General features: G+C 39.8%; 4 protein-coding genes across 6 annotated transcripts; 2 read left to right on the top strand and 2 right to left on the bottom strand.

Moving 5' to 3' along the window:
• Positions 1-454: 454 nt before the first annotated feature.
• LOC115625337 (cell cycle checkpoint protein RAD17) lies at positions 455-4,381 on the top strand. Its single transcript, XM_030520362.1, has 4 exons — positions 455-561; positions 618-1,261; positions 1,316-1,770; positions 3,897-4,381. Exons 1-4 carry the CDS (start codon positions 547-549, stop codon positions 4,343-4,345), a joined length of 1,563 nt encoding a protein of 520 aa, XP_030376222.1. The 5' UTR covers positions 455-546; the 3' UTR covers positions 4,346-4,381.
• A 119-nt stretch (positions 4,382-4,500) lies between these two features.
• On the bottom strand, positions 4,501-6,674 carry LOC115625291 (protein HEXIM1). The gene is made up of 3 exons (XM_030520304.1): positions 6,529-6,674; positions 5,509-6,126; positions 4,501-5,454 (listed from the first exon to the last, which is right to left on the bottom strand). The coding sequence occupies exons 1-3, from the start codon at positions 6,548-6,550 to the stop codon at positions 5,009-5,011; spliced, it is 1,086 nt and encodes a 361-aa protein (XP_030376164.1). The 5' UTR covers positions 6,551-6,674; the 3' UTR covers positions 4,501-5,008.
• Positions 6,675-8,770: 2,096 nt separating this feature from the next.
• On the bottom strand, positions 8,771-10,605 carry LOC115625588 (serine protease easter). Of its 2 annotated transcripts, none has more exons than XM_030520700.1 (4): positions 10,372-10,605; positions 10,115-10,290; positions 9,745-9,937; positions 8,771-9,601 (listed from the first exon to the last, which is right to left on the bottom strand). In XM_030520700.1, the coding sequence occupies exons 1-4, from the start codon at positions 10,478-10,480 to the stop codon at positions 8,916-8,918; spliced, it is 1,164 nt and encodes a 387-aa protein (XP_030376560.1). In that variant the 5' UTR covers positions 10,481-10,605; the 3' UTR covers positions 8,771-8,915. The 2 variants fall into 2 exon arrangements, with proteins under 2 accessions (XP_030376560.1, XP_030376561.1); XM_030520701.1 differs by having other exon boundaries at positions 10,115-10,295; positions 10,372-10,474.
• A 464-nt stretch (positions 10,606-11,069) lies between these two features.
• On the top strand, positions 11,070-23,961 carry LOC115625587. 2 transcript variants are annotated; one of them, XM_030520697.1, is made up of 6 exons: positions 11,070-11,250; positions 16,966-17,319; positions 17,407-19,538; positions 20,143-21,290; positions 21,534-21,635; positions 21,710-23,961. In XM_030520697.1, exons 2-6 carry the CDS (start codon positions 17,098-17,100, stop codon positions 22,033-22,035), a joined length of 3,930 nt encoding a protein of 1,309 aa, XP_030376557.1. In that variant the 5' UTR covers positions 11,070-11,250; positions 16,966-17,097; the 3' UTR covers positions 22,036-23,961. The 2 variants fall into 2 exon arrangements, with proteins under 2 accessions (XP_030376557.1, XP_030376558.1); XM_030520698.1 differs by lacking the exon at positions 11,070-11,250 and adding an exon at positions 11,660-11,857.
• The last annotated feature ends 597 nt before the right edge of the window (positions 23,962-24,558 follow it).

The raw sequence follows: 24,558 nt of genomic DNA, 5'->3' as shown, positions 1-24,558 counted from the left end.
GGGAGACTCACCTGTGCCATGGAATAGCCCAAGCACGGTCCAAAGATAGGGTATCCAAGAAACATTTTGGCTTTGGATACAGGCAGGGAGGGTACGCCTGGGATAACAACAGCTAAATCCCATACAGTTGTCCGATGCCTCCAATCCCTGTCCGTCCGCACGTATATTATCTCCTTTTACAGTCACCCGTATTCGTACGGATGGCTTGAGGGAGTTATCCGTTTATTTGTTTTCTTGTCGCAGTACGTTTCTTTTAGTTTATGTTAGTTTTTTTGGTTTGTTTACGTTTTGAATTCGGTTTTGTATATTGCGCGTCGAATTTATTGTAGTGATGGCATTTTGTTTATCGATGGAGGAACCGTGTTATCGGTTATTGTACGACTCACGCGGGCATAGGGTTGGAACCACACACCCAAGGAGAATTCCGATGAGCCAGCCGGCGTTGCCCAAGAGGAAAAGCGTAGTCGTAACAATATGTATAAATAGTGTTTTGTTGGTTACAAATGGTATCGATATCGTCATCGACAAGCTTCCTACTCTAATAAAATGAGCGCTCGCAAGGTAACAGTTTTAAATAAGCGATTAAGAGAAATTTATAAACTATATCCTTGCTTTAGAAACCCTGGGTACGATCCGCGTTTAGCCAGATATCTATTACACCAAAAATTGATGACAATTCGACGTTACCAGCTCGTACACGCAGTGCTAGTGCAGCTACAACAACGCGGACCGAATTACAAACGGAAGACACAATTGCATTTGTTGATCTCACAGTCAATGAAAATAAGAATGAAACTCAGCCTAATAGCGCAGGAACGCCAATCCCAAAGGATGATTGGATGGGCAGCTTTGCACCTGTTACCAGTGAAGATCTGGCCGTTCACGCAAAGAAAGTAGCCGAAGTGCGAGATTGGTTTCGGCACTGCGAAGCGGTGCGAAAGAAGTGTCCTGCCCAGTTATGTTTATTAACAGGTCCAGCCGGTGCAGGCAAAACCGCTACTGTGCGGATTCTTGCCGAGGAGGCAGGCTATGATTTACGGGAATGGGTTAATCCCGTTGATTGTGAGGTAATAGATGCGCTGGGCGATCAACCCCGCGGCAACTATGTTGGTTCTCAGCTAGAGGCGTTCAAGAGCTTTTTGTTACGTGCCTCACGGTACAAATCGCTGCTGGTGCAGCCTAGGAAACGCCTACTGCTTGTGGAGGACTTTCCCAATGTTCTCTTGACGGACGCAGCAGTCTTATTTGAAGACATTATCAAGTAAGTAAAATTTGTATTGGCATTAATTACCAATAAAATTTTGCAAACTTTTAGTGAATATGTCAGCTATGGAAAGTCCCCGTTAGTTTTTATTGTGGCCGATGCAAAATCGCGCGGCCTTAACATTAGTTACAAATTATTTACGGACCAATTGAAATCCAAATTTCGCATAGAGCACATCAGCTTCAATGCCATTGCATCGAGCATAATGCAGAAGTCGATGAAACGCGTTTGTACGCTGATGCGGCAACAACATGCAAGCACATACAAGGTGCCCTCACAGTCAGTGGTGGACTCAATAGTTGTGTGTGCTCAAGGTGACATTAGAAATGCCTTGATTAATCTGCACTTTGCATCGCTTAAAGGTGCCCCCAATATGCCAACCATGCAGCTGGAGGCAAAACCTATGAAAAGTCGTAAGCGCAAAGCCCAAAGCACATTAAAGTCAATCGGACGGGACGAGTCTATCACAATGATGCATGCGCTTGGACGCATCTTTAATCCAAAACGTAAGTGTACAAACATTTTTTATATATCTGTAAGGATTTCATAGGGCGAACGTAATATCATGCGATGATTACATCTATTTACCCTAGTCTAGTCCCACAGGACTCGCTATTCATGCCCGACCACAATTTCTCTTCAACGTGAAAACATGATTGATTCCCTGATTTCCTTAACAATATTGAACGAAAGTGATTTAAAACAAGTAGAAAAGCTAAAGTCGACTTTAAAATACTCTGTACACTCCGTGGCAGACCCCACAAAGTATATATATTCTTGATCAGGGTGACAAACCGAGTCGATATAGCCATGTCCGTCCGTCTGTATGAGCGCAAGGATCTCAGAAGTTACATGAGCTAGAATAACCAAACTCGGTATCCAGATTCCCATAAGCCCTAGGCAGGTCAAGTTTATTTTTTTATTCTGATACACCCCCCCCCCCCACTCCCCCGAAATTCGTGTTTTTTTCCCATAACTCCCGTAGTTCTTGGAATTTCGAACTAAAATTAGGTAGCTACACCTCGTTAGTGATTATGTGTCTGTATGCCAAGTTTCATCATGGTCAATTCAGAAGAAAGTTATAGCCATAAATAAAATCGCTGCCCATGCTCTGCTTGTAGCGCTGCCTGCAACTGTTGTTGTTGTTGCTGCTTGGGTTCAACTTTGTGCTGCATACATACACGCATATAAACATGCAGAGACACGATTCTGATGTAAGAGTTAAGCTTGTTCGACTTTAGCATTCTTTTCTTGTTTTTCATAACTCCCGTAATTCTTAACTCAAATTACATCCAGTTTGAGCCTATGTATCCGTATGCCAAGTTTCATCATGATAGGGAAATTTTGAAGAAAGTTATAGCCATAAATAAAATCGCTGCCCATGCTCTGCCTGCAACTCTGCCTGCAGCTGTTGTTGCTGCTTTGGTTCAACTTTGTGCTGCATACATACACACAGAGACACGATTCTGATGTAAATGTTGTAACTGTACATGAACATGTCTCCACTTTTGTATATAAGTACATACATACATATGTATTGAATAATTTGTATTTAATTTCAATAATATAATTTTTTAAATTAAATAAAAAATTTTGTTTTCCATTTTTCCTTTCTGTGGGAGGTACAGGGTAATTAAGAGTTGAGCTCGCTCGACTTTAGCATTCGTTTCTTGTTTGATTTTGTGTGTTTTTTTTTACCAATAGATGGTTTTTTTGTGTCATTTTTATACACTGTACCCGTATGGTAAAATTAGGTTTGTGCAAAGTATGTAACAGACAGAAGGAACATCTCCGACCCCATAAATCGGCATGACGAGAGAAATCGATCTTGATCAGGATGACAAGCCGAGTGGATATAGCCATGTCCGTCCGTCCGTCGGTCCGTCTGTCTGGATGAACGCCTGGATTTCGAAAACGGCTGAGCGTACATAAACCAAACTTGGTATGCAGGCGCCCCTAGTCTATACGAGTTTATTTTAAGAGAGAGTTTATTTGGATCTCAGAGACTATAAGAGCTAGGGACACTAAATTTTGCACAATGATGCCTTATGTGTGTATGCTGTGCCAGTTTAATTAATTTTTACGATTCTGGCAAGTACCTCCAGTTAGTGATTATACGTCCGTGTGCCAAGTTTCATTATGATAGGCTGCCCAAGCGCTGCCCGCAGCTTTTATTTATGTTGCTGTTTGGTTGACTGCAAATATGTTCACTCAGACACGAATAGACACGTATAGACATGCATACACTCACATTGTCACAATTGCTATGTACAATACACCCTTATACACCCTTTACGTGAGTTCGAATACCGAGAATGGTAAAATCAATCAAATTTTTTTTTTTAATTTTCCTAATTTTTTAATTTTTGTAATTATTCTAAGCACGTGTAAAGATTATTTCAAAGTCGGGACACCCGACTTTAGCTTCTCTACTTGTTTTGAATTCGATTTTACAATTTTCAATATTTACTAATGAAACACTGACAAACAGATGAAAAAGTGACTGACAAATGAAATTCAAAATTCATACTGTCATGTATTAATGTATATGTATATAGATAGATAGATGTATTTTAAAATGGCTGTGAAACATTCCATTACAACTATAAATATGATATTTTATTGCATCTAGTTACGGAGGAAAAGCACCTACAGCACAGTCCCGAGGAAATAGCCGAAGCTTTCAGCACGGAACCTAGGAATTTGATCAATTTTATCCATAGCAACTATCTACAACATTTTAGCGATATAGGACATGTTGTTTCCGCCCTGAATGATATCGGCATTGCGGATCTAATGATCACAGAGTATCGCGATGATGCAGTGGGCAAACTGGGAATCAATATCGCCGTGCGCAGCTGCATGGTGTCCAATGCAATACCTGTCAGCGGGTGGATGCCCGTGCGAGGACCGAAACGATTTCTAGTACAACACCAGGCTACAGCAGCGGAAGAAAAGCTTCTGGGTATGGCTTATGCTGGCATCTCAAGAACCTTATATTCCACTGACTACAGTTCCTTTGTTAGATTAATAGCTAACAGAAGTCAAGATATAAAAAGCGCAGAAACTGATAAGCCATAAACAATCACGCATGTAAAATTTAGCTATTAATTCGAGTTCAACATTTTATTCATAATTTATATCTTTTTTTTTAATCTTAAGTAAAATAAAAACAAGTATTGGTTATTTTAAGACTAAAATAAAAATTTAGATGCATTGGAAGTTGTAAAATATTAAGTTTATCAATATAAAAAAGGGGGCACTAGACATGAACCTATTAGTGTAAAAAACAAAGTGATTAAGTTATATGTTTAATATCAACAAGGCGCGACTTTCTTCTTTTTTTTTGTCTTGGCAATTTTTTGAAATTTAAGAATATTTATGTTTAATTAGGTTCGACACTCTTTACTTCATGCAATAACAGTTTTTGTTTTCAGCGATATCTTAATTAGATGAAATGCTAGTTAATCTCAACCCTGACGATTTACAATTTTATCTGACCAGTAAAAATAATAACATGTACGTTTAAAAATCGGTTTTAAATTTAAATCTCTGAAACATTTTTGGATATGATTTCGAGATTGAATTTTTACATCGCCTTTTAATTTTGAGTTTTTTTTTTGTTTAAACTAGCTATTAAAAATAACTCGGGGGGACTCAAGGCTGCTAAATTCTACTCCGTATGATCGTACGATTTATATTATATAAGTGAGTTTTATTTACACGCTGTGGGAGCAATGACGCTCATTTGCCTGCGGTGACATCTTCTTCGACGTTTTTTGCATCTTCGCTGGAATTGTCTTCCTCGTCTAGTTGATTTGTGTCAAGCAGTCGACATCGCTCTTCTTCATTTGCATGCCCATTTGCCAAAATAGGCGACCTGGAGCGGCTGCGGCTGTGGCGTTGCGCACTACGCTCCGCATGGCCATTCGCAATGTTCAGGCCTGCGACGCCCATCTCGTGTCCCTCGCTGCTCGATGATGAAGTTGAAGTAGTGGTCGACGTTGTACTGCTGCTATCACTTTCACTGTCCTCGCTGGAAGAATCCATTGGAGTCGGCTGTTGAGTCTGGTGTCGCGCCTGGAGTTCTCGGGCTGTACTCGCAGTGGGCGCGGCTGCCGAGGGTGGTGATGCTGCCGCTGCTGCAGCTGCTGTGGACGTGGGCGAACGTATAAGATGCGAGCGCAAAACTAAAAAAAATATATATAATTATTTACGTTTCGCAAAAAGGTTTGTGCGCTTACTTTGGTTTTCGCGCGCCAGCTCACGGATCTTTTCCTCTAGAGAACGTATCTTAGCGCCATACTCTTTCGATATATTTTGAGCGTTCAAATTTTGCAGACGCTGTCGCCCTTGATCCTTAGAATAGCGGTCTTCGATTTGCAGGCACTCTTGTATTAATTCCTGTTTGCTCATTGTTTCTAATCGTTCAACACGCGCACGCTCGTACACGCTTGAGAACTCCTTCGAGAGAAAGAGCTCCTGGTCATCAGTCTGAGATCCAAAACAATTGTCATCCGAATCGTCCTTCGGCAATTCGGACATGTGCTCCTCCATTAGAAAGCGGTTAGTGTTATAAGGCACGAGAAGAGAGCGCGAGCGCAACAATTTGGTGCGTGCATTTGTGACTGCGCTGGCATTTGACTCTTTCCCAGAGTTTCCAACTGCGAAACAATCATTCTTGTTACCATATTTGGGTCGGGGAAGCAGATCCATTTTCCACGGCGCATATTGGTTCTTTGACTTTTTTGGAACCATTTTCGATTTCTTTCCCCGCCTATGCTTGCGCTTAGGAAGTTGCTTATGAGCAGCCGCTGACGAACAACCATCTGAATTTCTTTGCCTTGATGTGGCCGCTTTTTCTAAAATGTTAAAAGATTCATATTTAAATAAAAAACTGCCTGTCTGTTTTCTTTTGGCGCAATTTAAAAGAATGCAACGCTGTGTGGTCAGTAATTCGTAGTCAGCGATAAAACTACAACTCTTGAACTACGACGAAGTCCAAATATTAATTACAGGTATGTATGTATATGTAAGTCAATTTAAGCAACATTTTGCAAATATGCCATTTCTGTCAATAATGTACGAATCTATTTACTACGTATGTACATTCAAATAAAGAAAATCCACAACTGTAGACATAGAAAACAAAGTGGCAGCGCCGCCTCTGAGTGCAGCAGTAATAAAAAAAAAAACAAATAAAGCAGTCGCCATTTGTCGGTGAAGTTTGTTTCTATGTTTATGGCTCAGCACTAATTTTTTACCTGTTTTTACAGCTTCAGCCATTATCAAATCGCAGACAAACACTTCACTAACACCTTTAGCACCGTTTCAGCTTTTTTTGCAAGAAGTTGAAGTTGTTATTTACTAGCGAAATCAAATTAGATGTAACAGCAGAGCTGTGCTCGCGTCTGAATATAATATTTTTTCTACAGCAGCACATAGCGTCATGGCGTTGCCAGCTGGCTTAATGCGAAATTCATACAATTAAACCAAAAAGCGACGGTTTCAAACTGTTGGCGGCAAAATTGAAATGAAATGAAATTTCAGTATATACATGCACGATTGCTATTCTCAGATATTCCTGCTTTAATTTCAATTTTGCGTTGTTTTCATATTTAAAAAATTATAATTTTTAGGAAAAGATTTATAATTAAATGCTTGGTAAAAAAACAACCTTTTCAAAAGCATTTCTCGATATTTAAATGAACACACATCTTGTGATCAATTTCAATGTCGTATTAAAAATACTATATAATACTTGTAATCAAAATTAAATTCTTGTTGATCGCATAAAAAATATTTCATAACTGCTTCTTTGAAATGAAGAAATAGTTTTAGAAAATCAAATAAAAGTGTGAAGTGGGGTTGCATCATCAACAAAAACAGTAAATTATCCGCTATGGGACCGATTTGGATGGATACCGATGGATACCAATTTGGTTATTATATGTATTTTGAGATCACTGTGTTGTTACAGACAGATTGGCCGACGGACGGTCGGATTGATCAAGAATATACATATGTATATACGAGTACTTTGTGAGGCCTAATATTTAGATATTTTGTTAAATTTACATTTCCAAATTTTAATTTTCACGGAATTTAATGGAAATTATTAATTGCTTGATAGCAACCCGGTTGCCAATAATTGCTTGGGAATTCCTTACGATAACAGGAAGTGGAAAAGCTAATGTCGGGTGTCGCGACTTTGTGTTACTGTGCACCTATGTCTATAATATATATACAAATTAAACAAATTAATTAAAAGTGTGATTTTGCTTATAAATTTTGCATCTAGATATAAAGAAAAGGGAACACATCATTTTTATATACTCGTACATCTGTAATTAAAAGGTACCAGAGAATACATATTAGAATTGTGCGAAGTGAAAATATAACTGGCAGAAGGAGTCGTGGCAGACCCCACAGTATATATGTATATTCTTGATCAGCATGACAAGACGAGTCGATCTTGCTGTGTCTGTCCATCCTGGATCTACGGACCTGTAATATATAGAGACTCCAAATTTTGTGCCCAAATGCCTCATGTGTAGTTTTTTTTAATTTTGTATGCACTTCCCCACTATAGGGTATTCCGTAACGTCGTTCGTATAATAATTAATTAATCATACCTAGAGGCTGCTGTTGTTTCTGCTGTGGCTCAACCCTATAAACACAATTCAGATGTATATGACAACTGCTGCCCCTACCACTCCACCCTTTTCTCCGGATTTTGTTTTGAAACTTCGCCAGCCAGTAATTTGAGTCGAATTACTTTGTAGACTTCCCGAAAAAGTATTTTTCAGACTGGTTAAGAAAGTTGGTAAATCGCTATGTTGAGAAATAAATCGCCACTTTTTACAATTAGAAAAGGAGGAGAAATTGTTATTCCTAAACTTTTAAACAAACTTTAATAAGGTTTTGCAACTTACTGAGCTTACACTAAAGGTGAGGTTTGAAACATGAAAACAGCTTATGCTACTATGACTTAGCCTCTTTTTAAATGATCTTTTAAATTTTTGTGGTGATCCGCTAGAAGTTAATTAGATCCGATATTGATTCCCCAGGTCGTTGAGGTAATTTATTCGTTGTATTCCTATTTTGTAATATTTGATTTTATAAATAGATTTCTTAATCTTTCCCGATGCCTCCGAGCACAACTGTTGTGAGTTTACGCGTACCCAGTCTGTTATGGGTAGGTAGAACAAGATTTGCCATTGAACATTAAAAATAAGTTCTTCAATGCATGTTTTGCAAACTGACTGCTTGTTATAGCACAAAAAAAAATGTAATGGTCAAAAATTTTATTCAAACCACCATTACTCCCGATACCCGATTTTAAATGTGAATACAAATTCTGCAAGTGTATTTCACCTCCGTACATCCAATTCGAGCTCTAAATTAGTTGTAATACAATTTACATATGCATACGTACATACTTACATAGGCTTCGGTCGAGGGTGATTCGCTGTAAATGTTATGTACGAAATAAAATACTTTGAATGCTATATAGTATATACGAGTATAAGTGAAGCCAACAAATCCATATTTTATGTATTTGTTTTATGGAAAGGATCATCTTAAAAAATATTGCAGCAATCAATTGAATCAATTTGAATACAATTGAATTATTATTTGTGCTACTAGGCTATGCCCTTAAGTTGTTTTTGATCCATTCAACAAATGAAGAAACCCTAGTGTACACATCCGGCCAGCCAACAGTTGGGCAGGGCACAGGGCCAAATGACAGAACACCACCCAATATGTACGTCTTATCCTTGTAAATCATCAAGGGTCCACCTGCGTTGCCGAAGCACTCACTGGTATTTGCGGTGCCACACAATTGCGATGACTGGATACGCAGCCCATGGTTACTATAAGTTTCCTGACACTTATCAATGGGCATTACAACAGCTTTGCCCTTGTTCATACGTGTACTAGACTTAGCTTTCCACCCTCCCACTTCCACTTCGAGGTCCGCGAGCTCATCCGCATGCAGCTGCTGGCTGGGCAGACAAATGGGCTGTACGTAATAGCCAATCTGTGCCGGTATCCGCAGCCGTATCATCGCAATGTCGTTAAGTTGAGACTGGTTCTGTTTGTCATATAGTGGATGTACGATTATCTCTTCCACTGGAACATCCTGGTACGGAGGAGCACATTGAGTAGTTTTATTTAAAGTTAAGGTGCAATCTGGATTTGTGGACGTGTCCCATTCCCCCAGTCTTACGGCAGTGACTTCCCATGTAGGTACTCTAATGCAATGGGCAGCAGTTAAGACGTAGCGTTCACTGATTAAGACTCCGCCACATGCGTGTATTTTCTCTTTGTTCTCTGTAGGAATGAGCAAAAGGTTTGGTAATGGATTAACCCAGCGATAAGAAACGAACTTTTATACATAAATATTGAAAAATACCGAGCACAAGAGTCACTATTATTAGGCACAGACTGATAAGGTTTAATCTCTATAAACGCACCTTTTGTAAACTCGATGAGCACCAACCATGGGTATTCATCTATTTTGGATTCAATATTTTCGGACTGTTCCCATTTGGCGACGCCACAAGTCTGAGGTAGTAGCGGGTGCGTTGACACAGCCAGGCCCCGTGTTTTTACTGGTCGACGTTCTCTGTCGGTCCCCCTGTTTAATAAGTCTAATGGGCAGCATATCTGCAAACGAAAAAATGTAAATGTGAATATATTCGTAACGTATTTTTAAAAACCATATATGCATACATAGTTGGTATATGTTTGTATGTATGTACATATGTTTAAGCATAGATGCAATTGGTAATAACTTCGATTAGGTGATATTGCAATAATTTGCGAATTTATAGCATTAATTACCTGCACATTGGGATTTTGCATGTCGCAGCGATTTTCACGCAGCAGGGCTCTTTCGCTTTCAAATATATTTTTCTTTGAGAGAATCCTCATAAAGAATTCGCAGTCGAGTAGCGGCATGCATCTGCCTGGCGCTGCCCCATCCGCTGCTGTGGTCGTACATTCACCAACTAGTTGAGCTGCACTTAAATGATAAAGCATAAGATCAGTCCTCTGTTAGTATAATTCTTACCTTCGTCTTCTTCTCCATTCATTCATACCATTTCCACTCAATGTCAGCAAGCAAATAGCTACAGAAACAACAAAGACAGAAGTAGTAAAAGTTTCAACTGTGCCCCTGACCCTAACTGAACGAGTTCTTCTAGTCATGGTTACGAATTATGGTGATTTCTGTTTGATTTAAATATGTATTAGTTTGAAGAGAAATTATTCCTCGAGCTACAAATGTACATATGTTGTACTCTATGTTGTGCGATTGCTGGTTAGCACCACGAACCATGCTCCGAGTCTGTCTTATGACTGAGTGTCAAACCTCGATTTCTATGAGAGATTGTATAATTTGAAAGCTGCCCCGTGCCCGCTATTGGAGAGGTGGTTCGTGAGTTTCCAGAACACAATTGTGAGGTGGAATAGAGTTAATGAGGGATTGTTGAATTTTTTGAGTATAACTTTGAAATACATTTTGATTCATTTTTAGATAGTTTATATGTATGTTCAGAAAAAAAAATAAATAAATAACCGCTAAAATAACCCGCTTTTCCAAAACAAAATTTATTTCAAATATATGCTAGGTACAATTTAGAAAGAATGGTACAATTTTTGTATAAAGGCAACCGGTCCGGCAGCACCATATACAAACACACCCAAAAAGCACCTATACAATTGCACAGAGCAGTCCGCCATCTTAGTTGCGTGTTGTCTCCTCTCATCTTGCTGCGAAGTTGAATAATAAATTTAATAAAAACCATATTCAAGTCAATGCCCAAATAAACTAAACACAATATAGTGCTAAACAAAGTATTCGTCTACAATCAAGTAATCGTTTCAAGTTGCCAAATCCAACATTTAAAGGCGAAAATTGCATTTCAAAGTGTAATTGTGATACGAAGAAAAAAATTGTCTTGCGAAAAAATTCCCAGGTCTGTTGCTGTCGTAATTGCCGATGAGTGTGTTTGTGAGCGGAATTGTGTGGGCTGCGCCGTTTGCGTGTATGTGTGAGCGTCGATTTGTTTGTATGGTGTATGCTTGTATTTGTAAACGGAGCAAAGAGCGCGGGAAAAACGCACGCTTCTCATATTTGAAATGAAAACGAAAAAATTGTCTACATTATAAAGCAACTGCCAATAACTGCAATAAACGCAGTGCTTAAAAATGCACTCTGTTTTTGTCATAGTTATTGCATATTTTTCAATATGATTGTCGGCTGATTACTCACTGAACACCTCCGTTTGCAAAGTGGCAACTCTGCACTTTGCAAGGGTTGTCTGTGTTTCAAGCGCTAGTGCACCAGTTTGACGTTTGAGTCGCCAACGGTCGGACAGACTCTCGCTCGCTCGCTCGGTTAAGTTTCTCGCTGTACTCTCTGTAGTTGTAGTATGTGTGCGCCGCTGCTGCTGCTTGTGACGCATTTTTGTTTTGCAGCAATTCAGACAACGCCGAAACAAAGTGATCACGACGCATATTGCAAATAACAAAAGCAACTAGACGTGTTGACAATGATGAAAATTTTTCAAACGGCAAGGAAAGGTAGATGTTACTATTGTGTTTCAAAACTAAATACAAGTGCAAATGCATGTGCGCAATTATAAGGTATTAAAGTGCAGTGGCATGGTGTATGCGCACGTACATATATATGTATGTATGGGTGTGGGCCATTTGTAGCTGAGTCTTGGTGTGAGTGTCTCGAAACGAAATGAAGAGAAAGAGAACGAAAAAGAAAATGAAAGAAAGAAAAGGGCGACGCCGCGACGTTGTTGCTGCCGTCACCGCCTTGGGAAACGGCCAAAATAAGAGAATATTTAAAATGCCGGCAGCAGCGATTCTTGAGTGCGCTTTTATGCATATGTATGTAAAAATGTGTGGAAACATGAAATGGAAACACGAAATCATACTAAACGTTTTTGCTTCAATGGATAGAGTTCATTTACACTACACACAATTTATAATTTGTTTTGGTTTGCTTTGAATACCATTGTAGTGTGACTGTGCTTGTACCTGGCACTGTTACGTTGAACGCAGCCATTGTGACGATCGTGTGTGGGAAGCCAAAATCTCGCGTTTTAACCAAAACAGTAGTGAGAGTAATACAAACGCTAAATTTCTGAACGCCACTCCTATACACATATGTTTGTAAATGTGTGTGCGTTTGGCAGCTGCCAACGGAGTGGCGAAAGAAAAAATATATATGTATGAGTGTGGAAAATTATTGAGCGCACTGAAAGCAAACGGTAGAAAAATTAAGTGGGAAGTGACGGAGGCCTACATACACATGGACATACCTACATAAATGTATGTGTTGGTACTTGGTCTGCTGGGTTGCCCGTTGGCGCATTGCCTCCATCTGCCGTACTCGATTTTGCTGTTATTATTGTTGTTGTTTTGGTATTAAACGGCATTTTATTTCTTTTGTTGTCACATTTAGCCTTCAGTTTCCGGTTATGAAGGAAGCAAACTGGTTCGGCTTTCCTGCATTTTATTGTTATTTTTTTTTACTTTGCATTTGCGTCGATGCAGATACTGTTGCTGATCTTTATTTCAGGGAAATACTTAGCGTAACAGACCATGTTTAGCGTATTATCATATCATATTTTGTTACAAGTATTACATATATACGTACGTACATATTTAAGTTTTACAAATAACTAAGAATTGAACAGGTAGTGCATTTTATTTATGAGTATAATGGCGCTTAATCGCAACGTTGCAAACTATCAAATCGCTCACACAGCTTTGTACCTACCTTCTTGATGAAGAAGGCGATGGCCTTAAGCAATACCTCGCTCAAATTAAACAGCGAAGCTTTGATTGATATTTAGCAATTAAGCACTTCAATCAAATATGTCTTAAATAGGTGGAGGCGGCGTAGAAGCTACTATAAAAAAGGATAGATATACATATATTATAGTCAAGCCTTTCATGCAAATCTCGCTTTCCGTAGCCTACAAAGATCTGTCAAGTTTCTAAGATAGTTCTTGCACGTACTTCTTAAATTTGGTTTTTGTGACGAAACTTCAGGTTGCTTAATCCGAGTTTATTTTTCCGGCTTTTGCTTAGCTTATCATTTAAGGCATTTCAAAGATCGTGGAAACTTAAAACCAGTTAACATTTACGACCATAGCCGAAAGAGACCAAGTGGCTGGTTTTGTGGAAAAGAGCCCTGACAAAGACGTTCAGGCAACAAGAACCACAGCGGAAATTACCAACCCTAACCACTACATTCAGCGTCGTCATTATTGCAATTATCGACTGTCTTCTTTGGCTTGGTTTCTTTTATTTGCTTGTTAGATTTGTTGTTTTGTGTATGAAGCTGGTTATTATACCCTTTCTGAGGGTATATGCGTTTTGTTTGATATTTGTAACGTCCAAAACGTGGCGCGGCAATCCCTTGTTATAGGTACATACATATATTAGCATGTCCGTTCGCCCATATGAGCACCAATTACTGTAAAATCATAATTGTAGCCCCCGTTAGTTCCGTCCGTCAGTTTTATAAGGGTCTCAACCTATATGATGTGTGTGGATTACATATGTATATTGTTGAACATATAGTCAATTTAAATCAACTATTATCAATTAGCTGCCATAAGAAAGTTAAGTTATAAAATAAAAAGTTCATAATAAAAGGTTTGTAAACGACGCAAAGCCAATAGTATTATGGTTGAGGCTCAAAATGTACACATGAAATTGTACATACATATGCATTAACAAACGCATATGTATGTTTACTTTTTGTCAATGTTCGCCAATTTTTAACCTTAAAGATGGTTCTCAATGCTGTTGTAGTCGCTAGCGGAACATTGCTTTGTGGTTATTTTTTCTCTGCGGCTTCAACCGCATGGACCCCGATAATTGCTGCTGTGAACCGCCAGTCACTAAATCAAAATAAATAATAAACAACACCGTCACGTATAAACACAACCACATTCATAAATACGTTCCCGCATATGTATGTATGTATGTAGATATACATGTACATACTTACTTTAACATTCATTGTCTATATAAGTGAATACTCCGGTTTTTCCCGTGTTTCTTAAAAAAATAAACAAAAACATAGGTAAAGATAAAGTGTGTAATCAATAGATCGCACTTACGTGCGTATGAGCGTAGAGTTGAAGTACTAATCGAACATAAGGACCATACAATTTGTAACTAGCGTAGAAGGCGTCATTATTACCACATATTGCCGCACTTTTTTACAGGTATTCCATACTAATCTTGTAATTTAACAGGCGGAAGGAGTGGTCGGAGACCCAATGTTATAGACAAAGCGATATAGACATGTCAATTTGCCCGTCTGTTCAACTGAGACCATAAATTTAATATAAAACACTACAAGGTGCGTTCCAAAGTAAACAGGACTTTTTGAATCTAACGCCCCCTGGTGGCGCTATCTATATGTAGACTGGTGCGTTGGAATCTGCTATCTTTATCGATGGTCCAGTGAATATTTCATGACGATTGGAAGTGAAGTTATTGCGTTTTAAGTGTCAGTATGTTTGTGTTATCGATGCGAAAATGAGCTTCGAACAAATAGCCAACATTAAATTTTGTTTTAAAATTGGTAAATCTTTTACCGAAACGTTTCAATTGATGGAACAAGTTTATGGCGATGATTGCCTATCCCGTAGCAGAGTGCACGAGTGGTTTCAACGTTTTCAAAGTGGTCGTAAGGATATAAATGACGATCAACATGTGGGCCAATCAAAATTCGTGATCACCGAAAATTCCATCGAAACTGTGCGTGAATTCATCAAAAATCAGCCGAAATAATCATTGAAATTGATGGAAATGGAATTGAACATCTCCTAAACATCGATTTATCGCATTTTGACCGAACATTTGGGCTTACGAAAGGTGTTTGCATGGTTTGTTCCGCACAAATTGACTGACGACCAAAAAGTGCTCAGAATCGATCGACGCTTGTGACCGATTATTTGACAAAAAATCACATTTTAACCATTAACCACTCGCCGTATTCACCTGATATGGCACCGTGCTACTTCTACCTTTTCGGAAAAATGCATTTGCCCATGAAAGGAAAGCGTTATGCAGACGTAGAGGCTATTCAAAAGGCTATTCACCGGCATACTGGCGGCCATACCGGCCAACGAGCTAAAACACTCGTTCGACATGCTTTTGGATCGTGCAAAAAGCTGTATTGAAGCAGAAGGAAACTATTTTGAATAAAATAAATTGATTTTGCGAAAAAACCATTTGTTCTGTTTTTTTTGTTAAGTCCTGTTTACTTTGGAACACATCTTGTATATAGCACACAGATGTCTTATACTATATGTGTACGCAGTGCAGGTTTATTTATATGTAGGAGATTTTTCAAAAATTCGTATAATCACCTAGATCTTGGACACTATTAGTGCTAGCACACAAGGTTTTGATTCTAGACACCCTACTAGAATAAAGTACAAGGATATTTCAAAATTGTCCTCTACCCCAAGTATCCGTTTATCGTGGTTTTTCATAAATTTCGTAATTCTATGCATTTTTATTCTTTCCCAAAGCTCTTCCCGCATTTTCCAAAGTTTATATACAAATACTGGTACAAATACAGCTCTAGTACGCATAAATACCTTATAGCCACTATACCGGCTCAAAGGGACAGTCCTACTAATTTTGAAAGTCGCCACGTGGGACATCGACTATCAGGTTACTGCAACTCAGAGTAATTCTAAATACAGTTCGTACTTGGTTCTTGGTCGTGGGACAGTTGCTTCTGTCTAAATGGGACCGAGCATGTCATGTAAACGTCACTAGCACGCGTGTGGCATCTGGTACTTCGGGTATTTTAATATCCCGATCAGCGTCGATTTCCTCGGCGACAACGTCCTTCGGGTTCACTAGCTTATGAAAAACAGACGTTCCTTAAACAATAACTCTAACTCGGGTGCTTATTGATCCGCCCTCCTACCTGCACATATGCCGATGAATTTGTTTGTCAAAGTTCGCTGTATTATTATTTACTTTCAATAATTTTGGTTTTTTTCTTCTTTTCTCTTGTGCTTGAAATGCAAATTTTGGTGCGTCTTTGTTATTGCTAAATTTGTTCTGCTCTGGGTATGAGTTCATTTGTTTGTTTTTAAATTGTGGCGATGTTTCTTTATTATCAGCGTTTCTTATACATATGTATGTATATATGCACGAGTACATACATACGAATATGCACAATCGTACGTACATATGTGCGCTTATATTTTTATTTCGCCACCAAAGACGCGAAGACGGCGAAGAAGAAAGAAAGCGAATTGTCTTGAACTGGTTTGCTATCGTCGACGTTCACGGGGCGGGCGGGTCGAAGAAATCAGATTTATTTATTTTGATTGTAGTTTGTTTTTATTATCGTTTTCGTTTGTTAGTTGCAGTGTCCGCAAAATGTATTCAAATATGAACGGAAAGTGCGAATACAAATAAATGTATATGTATACATATATTTATAACTGTGTGTAAATTAAAAAAAAAAAAAATAAAATGAATCGCTCGTCGTCCACGTGACAAACAACGCCCTTTGCTTTATCAAACAAAGCTTTTTCTTTGCTTTTTATGTATTTCTGCTCGAATTGCAAATTTTAGGCAATTACTAATTGCATGACATTTCTGCATACATACATACATACTTGCAGATCAAATAACAAAAAGCAAGAGCAGATAAAATAAATAAACAACAGAAATAGAAGCGGGCAGAAGCAAAACCGAGACGACAGGAGCGGAGGAACTGCAGCAGCATCAAACAAGGGAACGGCTTCACATTGGACATGTCATGTCAGCAAGTGTCAAGATTCATCACAACAACAGCAACAACGGCAACAACAGCAAGTCCAGGAACTAGAAAAATTACGACAACAACACTAGGGCAAAACGCCGGCGCCTCTTCCGCAACTGCGGCCTCCATCAAGACGACAACGCTAACGCCAGAGGATCCATATGCATTCACCGAGACTGTTTCAGCCACACCGCCAATTTTATTTAATGCACAGGTAAGAGGAAAGCCCCAAAAGGTCAAAGGGCATTTGTCATAGATTTGTTTTGATTCTTGTTTTTATTTTACCCATTTTGCTTTGCAGAAATCGCGAGCCCGCTTAAACGAACTGCAGCATATAAAAACCTACTACAGCAGCAATAATAACAACAACACCTCCACCAACAATAACAATAAGCCAACATTAGCAACAACAACGTCGGCCTCATCGATAGCTACAACAGTGAACACAAAGCAAACCATTGTTGCAAATCAAAAAGTTGCAACGGCGCCTCTTGCACAGTTGAATGGCACAGCAACTACCACAACAACAAGAAACGTCGCGACAACAGCGGCGGCAGCAGCAGCAGTTGTATCAGCAAAGGCGCAGGCGTCTTTAGCTACAGTTGGGCCCAACAACGCAATAACAACGAATTTTAGTAATGTCACGCAATCTCAGAAGCAGCAATCATTGCAATCGCAAACACCAACGCAATCGCAGCTTCAATCGCAGTCGCAGACGAAGCCGTCGCCACAAGCGTCACCGAAACGTGGAACAAATGTTTGTGTTGTCCGACCACAGCAGCAACAGCAGCAGCAACAACAACAGGTACAATTAAAGCTGGAGAAGTTGGCCCCGATCCTGCCGCCACCACCACCGCTTTATACACACACACCCTCGCTGTGGCAGACGCCGCTAATTTTGGACACTGGTATCGGCGGTGCCGTTGCGAAGCAAACGACGTTGCTTTCGCCCGCTACTAATTCTAACACAAACGCACCGCAGCTTGCACTCGTCGTTAGCCCACCCACATCGCCCGCCTCGTTACCCACGTCACCCACGGGCACCGCCACAGTACCACCGACTGCAGCTGTTACCGCCATGGTGGCACCAATTGTGGTTCCTGCCTCACCACCAAAGGTTGCTGTTGCCGTTGGACAGCCGTTGCCGCCTTCCAAGTTTCACCATACCACGCTAGCGCAACATTTGCAGAAGGTTGAGTGTCTTAAAAAGAAAAAGTCCTCGCCGTTAATATGCACCACTAACAACAATAATAATGCTTTTGAATCGCTCAACAAGCTGCCGCTGGCCTACAATCTGACGCAACCGCCTCCACTGACAGTGTTTACCTCGCCGGCGGCTGCGGAATCGCTCACAGCTGTGGCCACTGCGACGTTGCAACGCACAAAAGTTACATTAACAGCAACACATAAACATTCCGCCAATGTGGCTGCAACAGCAGTTGCAGATGATTCGGATCTAAATGAGATACCTGTCAATGTCATCTTTCGTAAGCCGTCCGTGTTGGTAGGCAACGAAAGTTGCACAGAGCAAGCTGGCTCCAAACTTGTTAACGCTCCAAAATCCAAGAATGGTAAGATGAGGATGCCCCAGACAGGAAAGCTGGGCGCTGTGGCACATCTGACGCCAGGGGTACCACTTACACCCCCGTCACAGGCCTTGCTGTCGAATCTGTTACCACAGTTACCGCCGGTGTCCACACCATCTCAATCAGCAGCACCAACACTTGCAAGTACAGCTGCAACCTCAAACACACCCGCCCTCGTCGCCAAAGCTGTGCATGCGCAAACTCATGCATCCCCGTCGTTGAAATTGGCGTTGCCACCACCACCAACCAACATGTCCAACCAACATGTAGAACACATGTCTTCCAAAGTTGCCAATGCTGCCGCGGTTGTCGCCGCGCCCATACGTAAAACAAACGGTGATTCTGGCGCCGGCAGGAGAGCCAGCAAAACAGTTGGAGCTGCAGCCAAAAAATACGCTGCCCAAAACGTGCCTGCACTTGCGAAGATGTTGCCAACACTACCAACGCAGACGCAGTTGCAATTCCAACTGGAACAGATCATGCCCAATGCAACCGATCTTGTAGCCCCTGCGGTAACGTCAAGGCCACAACGCACTAAGCAAACGAACAAGATGCTCATAACGCTCGCTACGGAACTTGAGCCTGAGTTCAATGACCTGCCTTATTGCATACAAACAAAGTGGCTGCATGCCAGTAAAGATCTGGGTGCCGAGTCATTGGTGTCTCTGAGTAATCGGCGGGAGGAGCGAATCGCAGTGCGCAAGAGCATGTTGCGTCGTCAGGCTCTGCAGCTTCTGTCCACGCGCACACTGCAGGAATCACCCGTAAGGGCTGCACGGAAGCGGTTGCAGTGTGTACAGAGCCTGATCCTCAAGTACAAGGATCATGCCGCAGAGCTTAACACCACGTAAGTCAATTCTTATATTTCTAAGATATTATCCACTGTAAAAGGACCCCACCCATTTCCCTGATATAGCTGATTTTCTGAAACGCAGAGACTATAAGACCTAGGGACACAACATTTTACTCCTAGATGCCATATATGATTACTCAGCTCCAGTAATTTTCCTCCTTCCACCACTCCCCCGCAATTAATACTTTTTATAATCAACTATTTCTCGAAGACTATAAAACTTGGAGACATCAAATTTTAGTCTAAGATGCCTTATATGAAAATAAATACAAACGCGTCCTTTCTCGGACTTGGGAGAATCTGGATACCAAGTTTGGTTATTCTAGCTCTTATACTTTCTGAGATCCTTGCGTTCATGCAGACAGACAGACGGGGATGGCTATATCGACTCGGTTTGTCACCCTGATCAATAATACATATACATACATTCATATATATACATTCATGTTACATACATTCGCAGAAAACTAGTTCACCCTTTGGGTACAGGGTATAAAAACTCAATTTAAATAAGACAACTTTCATAATACACAAAATATATAATGGTCACTCATCCAAACTTATATCATAATACCTCCAATTTTTTTTTTGATTTTAGCGTCAATCGATGCTTGGTGCCGTCCTGCCCTGAGATTAGTCTGACGATGGCTGCTCACTGTGAAAGGCACATCGTCAACAATGCCACGCAGCAAATTTTTGTGCCCTGTATGGCTAAAGGTGTGAATGGCTTAACCTGTCAGGCTCCCGTTTTTGACGTGCTTCATGCGCTGGCGCTTTGCCCCAACCATCGTCATCAGCGAGGCGTATTGGAGCAACAGCAATCACAGCCACTATTGATGCAGTTGCCTCAACCGCATGCTTCGCACACCCAGGGTCATGCGTCTGTTGGAATTCGGCCGTCGTTCAAGGGTCAGACTGCCACGCAATCGCTGATCACGGCTGGGAATCGCTGTTCTGCTAGTACCCGTAAGCGCAAAACCAATGGTACTGGAAACCCGGTCGGTAGGCCGCAAAAGCGGGTCAAGAAGCAGCAGCAAGTGCATGAGCCTGTAGAAGTACTGCCCACAGTGCTTCCACCCATTTCGGCGGTGTTGCAACGGAAGAGCAGCACCACTTCGCTAGAGTCAATTGCCAGCAACTCACACTCTTCGGGTGCAGCACAGTTGCCATTCACATCAATGCCCATAATTCCACAGCGTAATAACCACAACATTCTTCAAAATAATGGTACGCAACCACAGTTATCCATACCACCGGCGCTGGCACCTCTTAGCGATCAGAATGGCTACAGTAATGTGTCCAAGTTTGAGGCGGATCAACTGGACGCCAATAACTTATTAGGAGGCAACGTGAATTTACTTGCGAATACCAATTTCAAGGTGGATGAGATCAGCCAAATTGTGGCGCAGTTGACAGCTGCCAGCGGAGAGGTGAATCACAACAATAACAATTCACACTTCAACAACAACATAAGTTACAGCAGTAGTAACAACAACAGTGGCAACAGGAGCAGCTTTCCATCATTTAATACGGCATTTGGTGGTGCCGTTAATGTCTCACACAATATTAGTGCTATGAATACGGCAGTAGGAGGAACCGGACCCATGCATCATATGGCCAACACGGAGAGCATGTTGACGCAGGATATGTTTGGAATCTGTGAGAATAGCTCAGTATATGCTAGCTCCGAGGACACTGGCCTCGGCGGGCTAAGTGAGTCGGAGCTTATAGGCGCAAACGATGCGGGTAAGTAACTCGAATAGAGCAGAGTGCGTGAAAAGTTAAAAAAATAAAATTTTTTTTGCGGTTGGTTCAGGACCGGGCATATAAAATTGAGCTGTTGCCAAGTTCATTTGAATTAAATTCAGAGAACTGAATTGATAATAACTGCATTTAGCAATTATTTCTTTAAACAAAAAACCGTAATGCACATTGTTGAAACCAAGATAATTTTTTAAACTAATCCCTAATTCTCTTTTTCTCGTGTAGATGATATGGCATTGAATAGCGCCCATTTACTGGAAGAGCACGATCTGGTGAATGTGTTCGACACGCTGCCGGACGATGCGTTTAACGAGCTCTTCCAATCTGGTGTGTATTTAATAAAACGATTTATGCTTTCCATTGTACTAATTCATGTGTGTCCAACGCCATGGACTGTGCAGTGCAAGAAGCCGATTGCGAAGCCGTGGATCGAGCGCTTGAGATTGCTGATAAGAATCTTAAGTGCCTACAGCAGACGATTGGTGGCTCAGACAGCGCGTTTCTCAACGATCTCCTCGACGTGGGCGATGATTTATTAGTGAACGCTGTGTCCTCGGTGATGAACTCGCCCAACACGTCAGGCATTGATGCGTCTACGCTATTCGTTGACAGCAGTGGTGGCGGCCACAGCAGCAACAGTAACAGTGCCAGCGGCGCTGGTGGCTCAATCAGCTGCACACCAGCTACGACCACTGTGGCAGACATACGCGGCCTAGTACAGACCTAAAGAGCATGTGATACGCTCGCACGCACTTTCATGCAAGTTCACAGGATCCGCTTAATGCAGTGGCTGTGGCACGCAAACTTTCAAGAGATCTTTCACAACACAAACCTACTAAATTACACATACTTCTTTCTCAACGATGGTTGATTAATTTTCGATGCGATGTTTTTAACTTACTTCCCCTTTCATCAAAATTCATTTGAAGCAACGTCTGGGAATGTGGCAACTGTCGTTGCTTCGTTAATTCATCTGCAGAGTAGCTTCTATATTCGCTTTCTATATGCATATGCTACTATATATACATATATTAACTGGAAAATATAAAGATATGCGTTTATTATAAAAATCTAAACATCTACACAAATATTATGGAACAATAACAAAAAGTCAAATGCAATTATAAACAGATCATAAAAATATTTATGTAAATTCGCGTGAAACTCTAGCATTAAATTTCTTAATTTAAATATAATTATTTAGTTAAAAGGAAAGAGCAACATGTTTTATATAGTGCGGCTTTGTTATAACATAGTTGGATGGCATGAAATCAAACATCAGAAACATTTGAATTAAATATTAAAGTAAACGTAGTTTTGGTTTTATAGTTTTGTACGTGCATTTAAAATACTTTTAACAAGAATTTCTGGAGAGCAGCAACAGCAAATAGGTTTTTCAATTTCTTTCTTTTTTGGGGTTTGTTGTTTCCATTTAAATAAAAACAAACTAACACACATGCAAACCATAAAACACACACATAAAACGTACAAGGGACTAGTTTGAAACCGCGAATCGTATTACTAAATATATATACATACAAACATATATTAAAACATACATCTAATATATATGCTTAATATAAATATTACCTATAAGGCATAATTTAAAAGAAACACACAAAAGATTAAATAAAAGTCGATGTTTAAGATCTTAATTTTAAAAAACTAAATAAGAACAATAGTAATGGTTCGTCTGCTTTTAAATATGATTATAGATACCTTCGCTGCTTATAGTTCCGTTTTATATTATTTCGCTTATGCGCTTAGGCTGCCAACCACAATGAGTTTTTACTATTAGTTGGTTATCATACATTGTAAATTATCAAATAATGTACTGTTCAAACATCCACACACCTCCACACAAAAATACGACTAAGTAAGATTATATTAAAGAATAATTGTAATAAAATTGTAATTTTGTTAGTTTAATGGACAACATATACAAAAACACAAACGAAAAATGTTACGCTTTAGAAATTATGAACTTATGCAGCACCCAATCTAAAAAAATTAAGGTACACATGCGACGATGGTTCATAGTTCAACTTTCCAAGTATTACTTTAAAAACGTGAAACCTAAATACTTTGCATAAATCTCATATGTATCAAACCTTCTTTTGCTTCATCATCTACATACCTTTACACATCGCTCTTTGTGGATTTCATTCTAGTAAGAGATAACGTATAAACAATGAAACAAACCACAACTGTAATATATATTCTAATTCTTCTATAGATATATGCTTATAGTTATATGTATTCTTTTTTTAATCGATGGAGTTATGGAGTAAATATAGTTTAGTTATCTTTAGTTGAAAAACACACAATTCGCTGTGCAAGTAACGCGAACAAAATTATGCAAACTATAGAAACTTCCTTTGTAAACATACCCAACAAAATATTTGTTTACAAGTCCCTTTTTAATTCTTATTTATGTTGTATGGAAACCCGATAAACCACTAGCTGCAGCACGCTAGCAGCTCAATTCAATATTTGTTGGTCTTTTTGGCATACACCACGTTTGTTTTTTTAATTTACGTGCATTTTTGTGATCTAATTTGTGTAACTATTTTAAATGAAAAACAAAATATATATAAAAGTAAGATTTACAAAAAATCGGAAGCAAGCAAAAATTGATTTTATGACAACTGAATATTTTACCCTGAAAAATATAATATTTTTAGTAAAAAAAAAACAACAAATTCTTTACATTTTTTTGGAATTTATAATCGGTATTACTTTGATAATATTTTTTCTACAGGAACATGATGGTGGTATTACAATGTTTACTTTCTCAGCAATATGAAAACACTGTCCGCGAGCCTTTAAGCGTTTGTAAGTTTGCAGTTTCAATGCCATCTAGCTCTACAGAAATGCGTCGTATTACAAGAATATTTATATATCACTCAGAAAATTTATCAATGCATGCAGGCCCGAAATAAAACATCAGTTTTGTGTCTACGGAAAAACTGACGACTATTGCATGCCCTTTAAAAACGTTGAAGGGTCCATTCTGAATGTTATGTTTGTTTGCCAGAAGTTTGCAGAGAATTGACAAAAAGCAATCACTAGAGACGCATCGCCCTCCATAATTATAGCCTGTACCCAAAGGGTGAAAGGCTATACTAGTTTTGTGCGCATGTATGTAACACACAGAAGGAGGCGTGGCAGACCCCACAAAGTATATATATTCTTGATCAGGATGAGAAGCCGAGTCGATATAGCCTTGTCCGTCCGTCCGTCCGTCTGT

Source organism: Scaptodrosophila lebanonensis, unplaced genomic scaffold (genome assembly GCF_003285725.1).
Source record: "Scaptodrosophila lebanonensis strain 11010-0011.00,11010-0021.00 unplaced genomic scaffold, SlebRS2 tig00000072-arrow-pilon, whole genome shotgun sequence".
Classification (NCBI taxonomy): domain Eukaryota; kingdom Metazoa; phylum Arthropoda; class Insecta; order Diptera; family Drosophilidae; genus Scaptodrosophila; species Scaptodrosophila lebanonensis.
The sequence above is the reverse complement of the archived record's forward strand: the minus strand, read 5'-3'. Positions and strand labels throughout refer to the sequence as shown.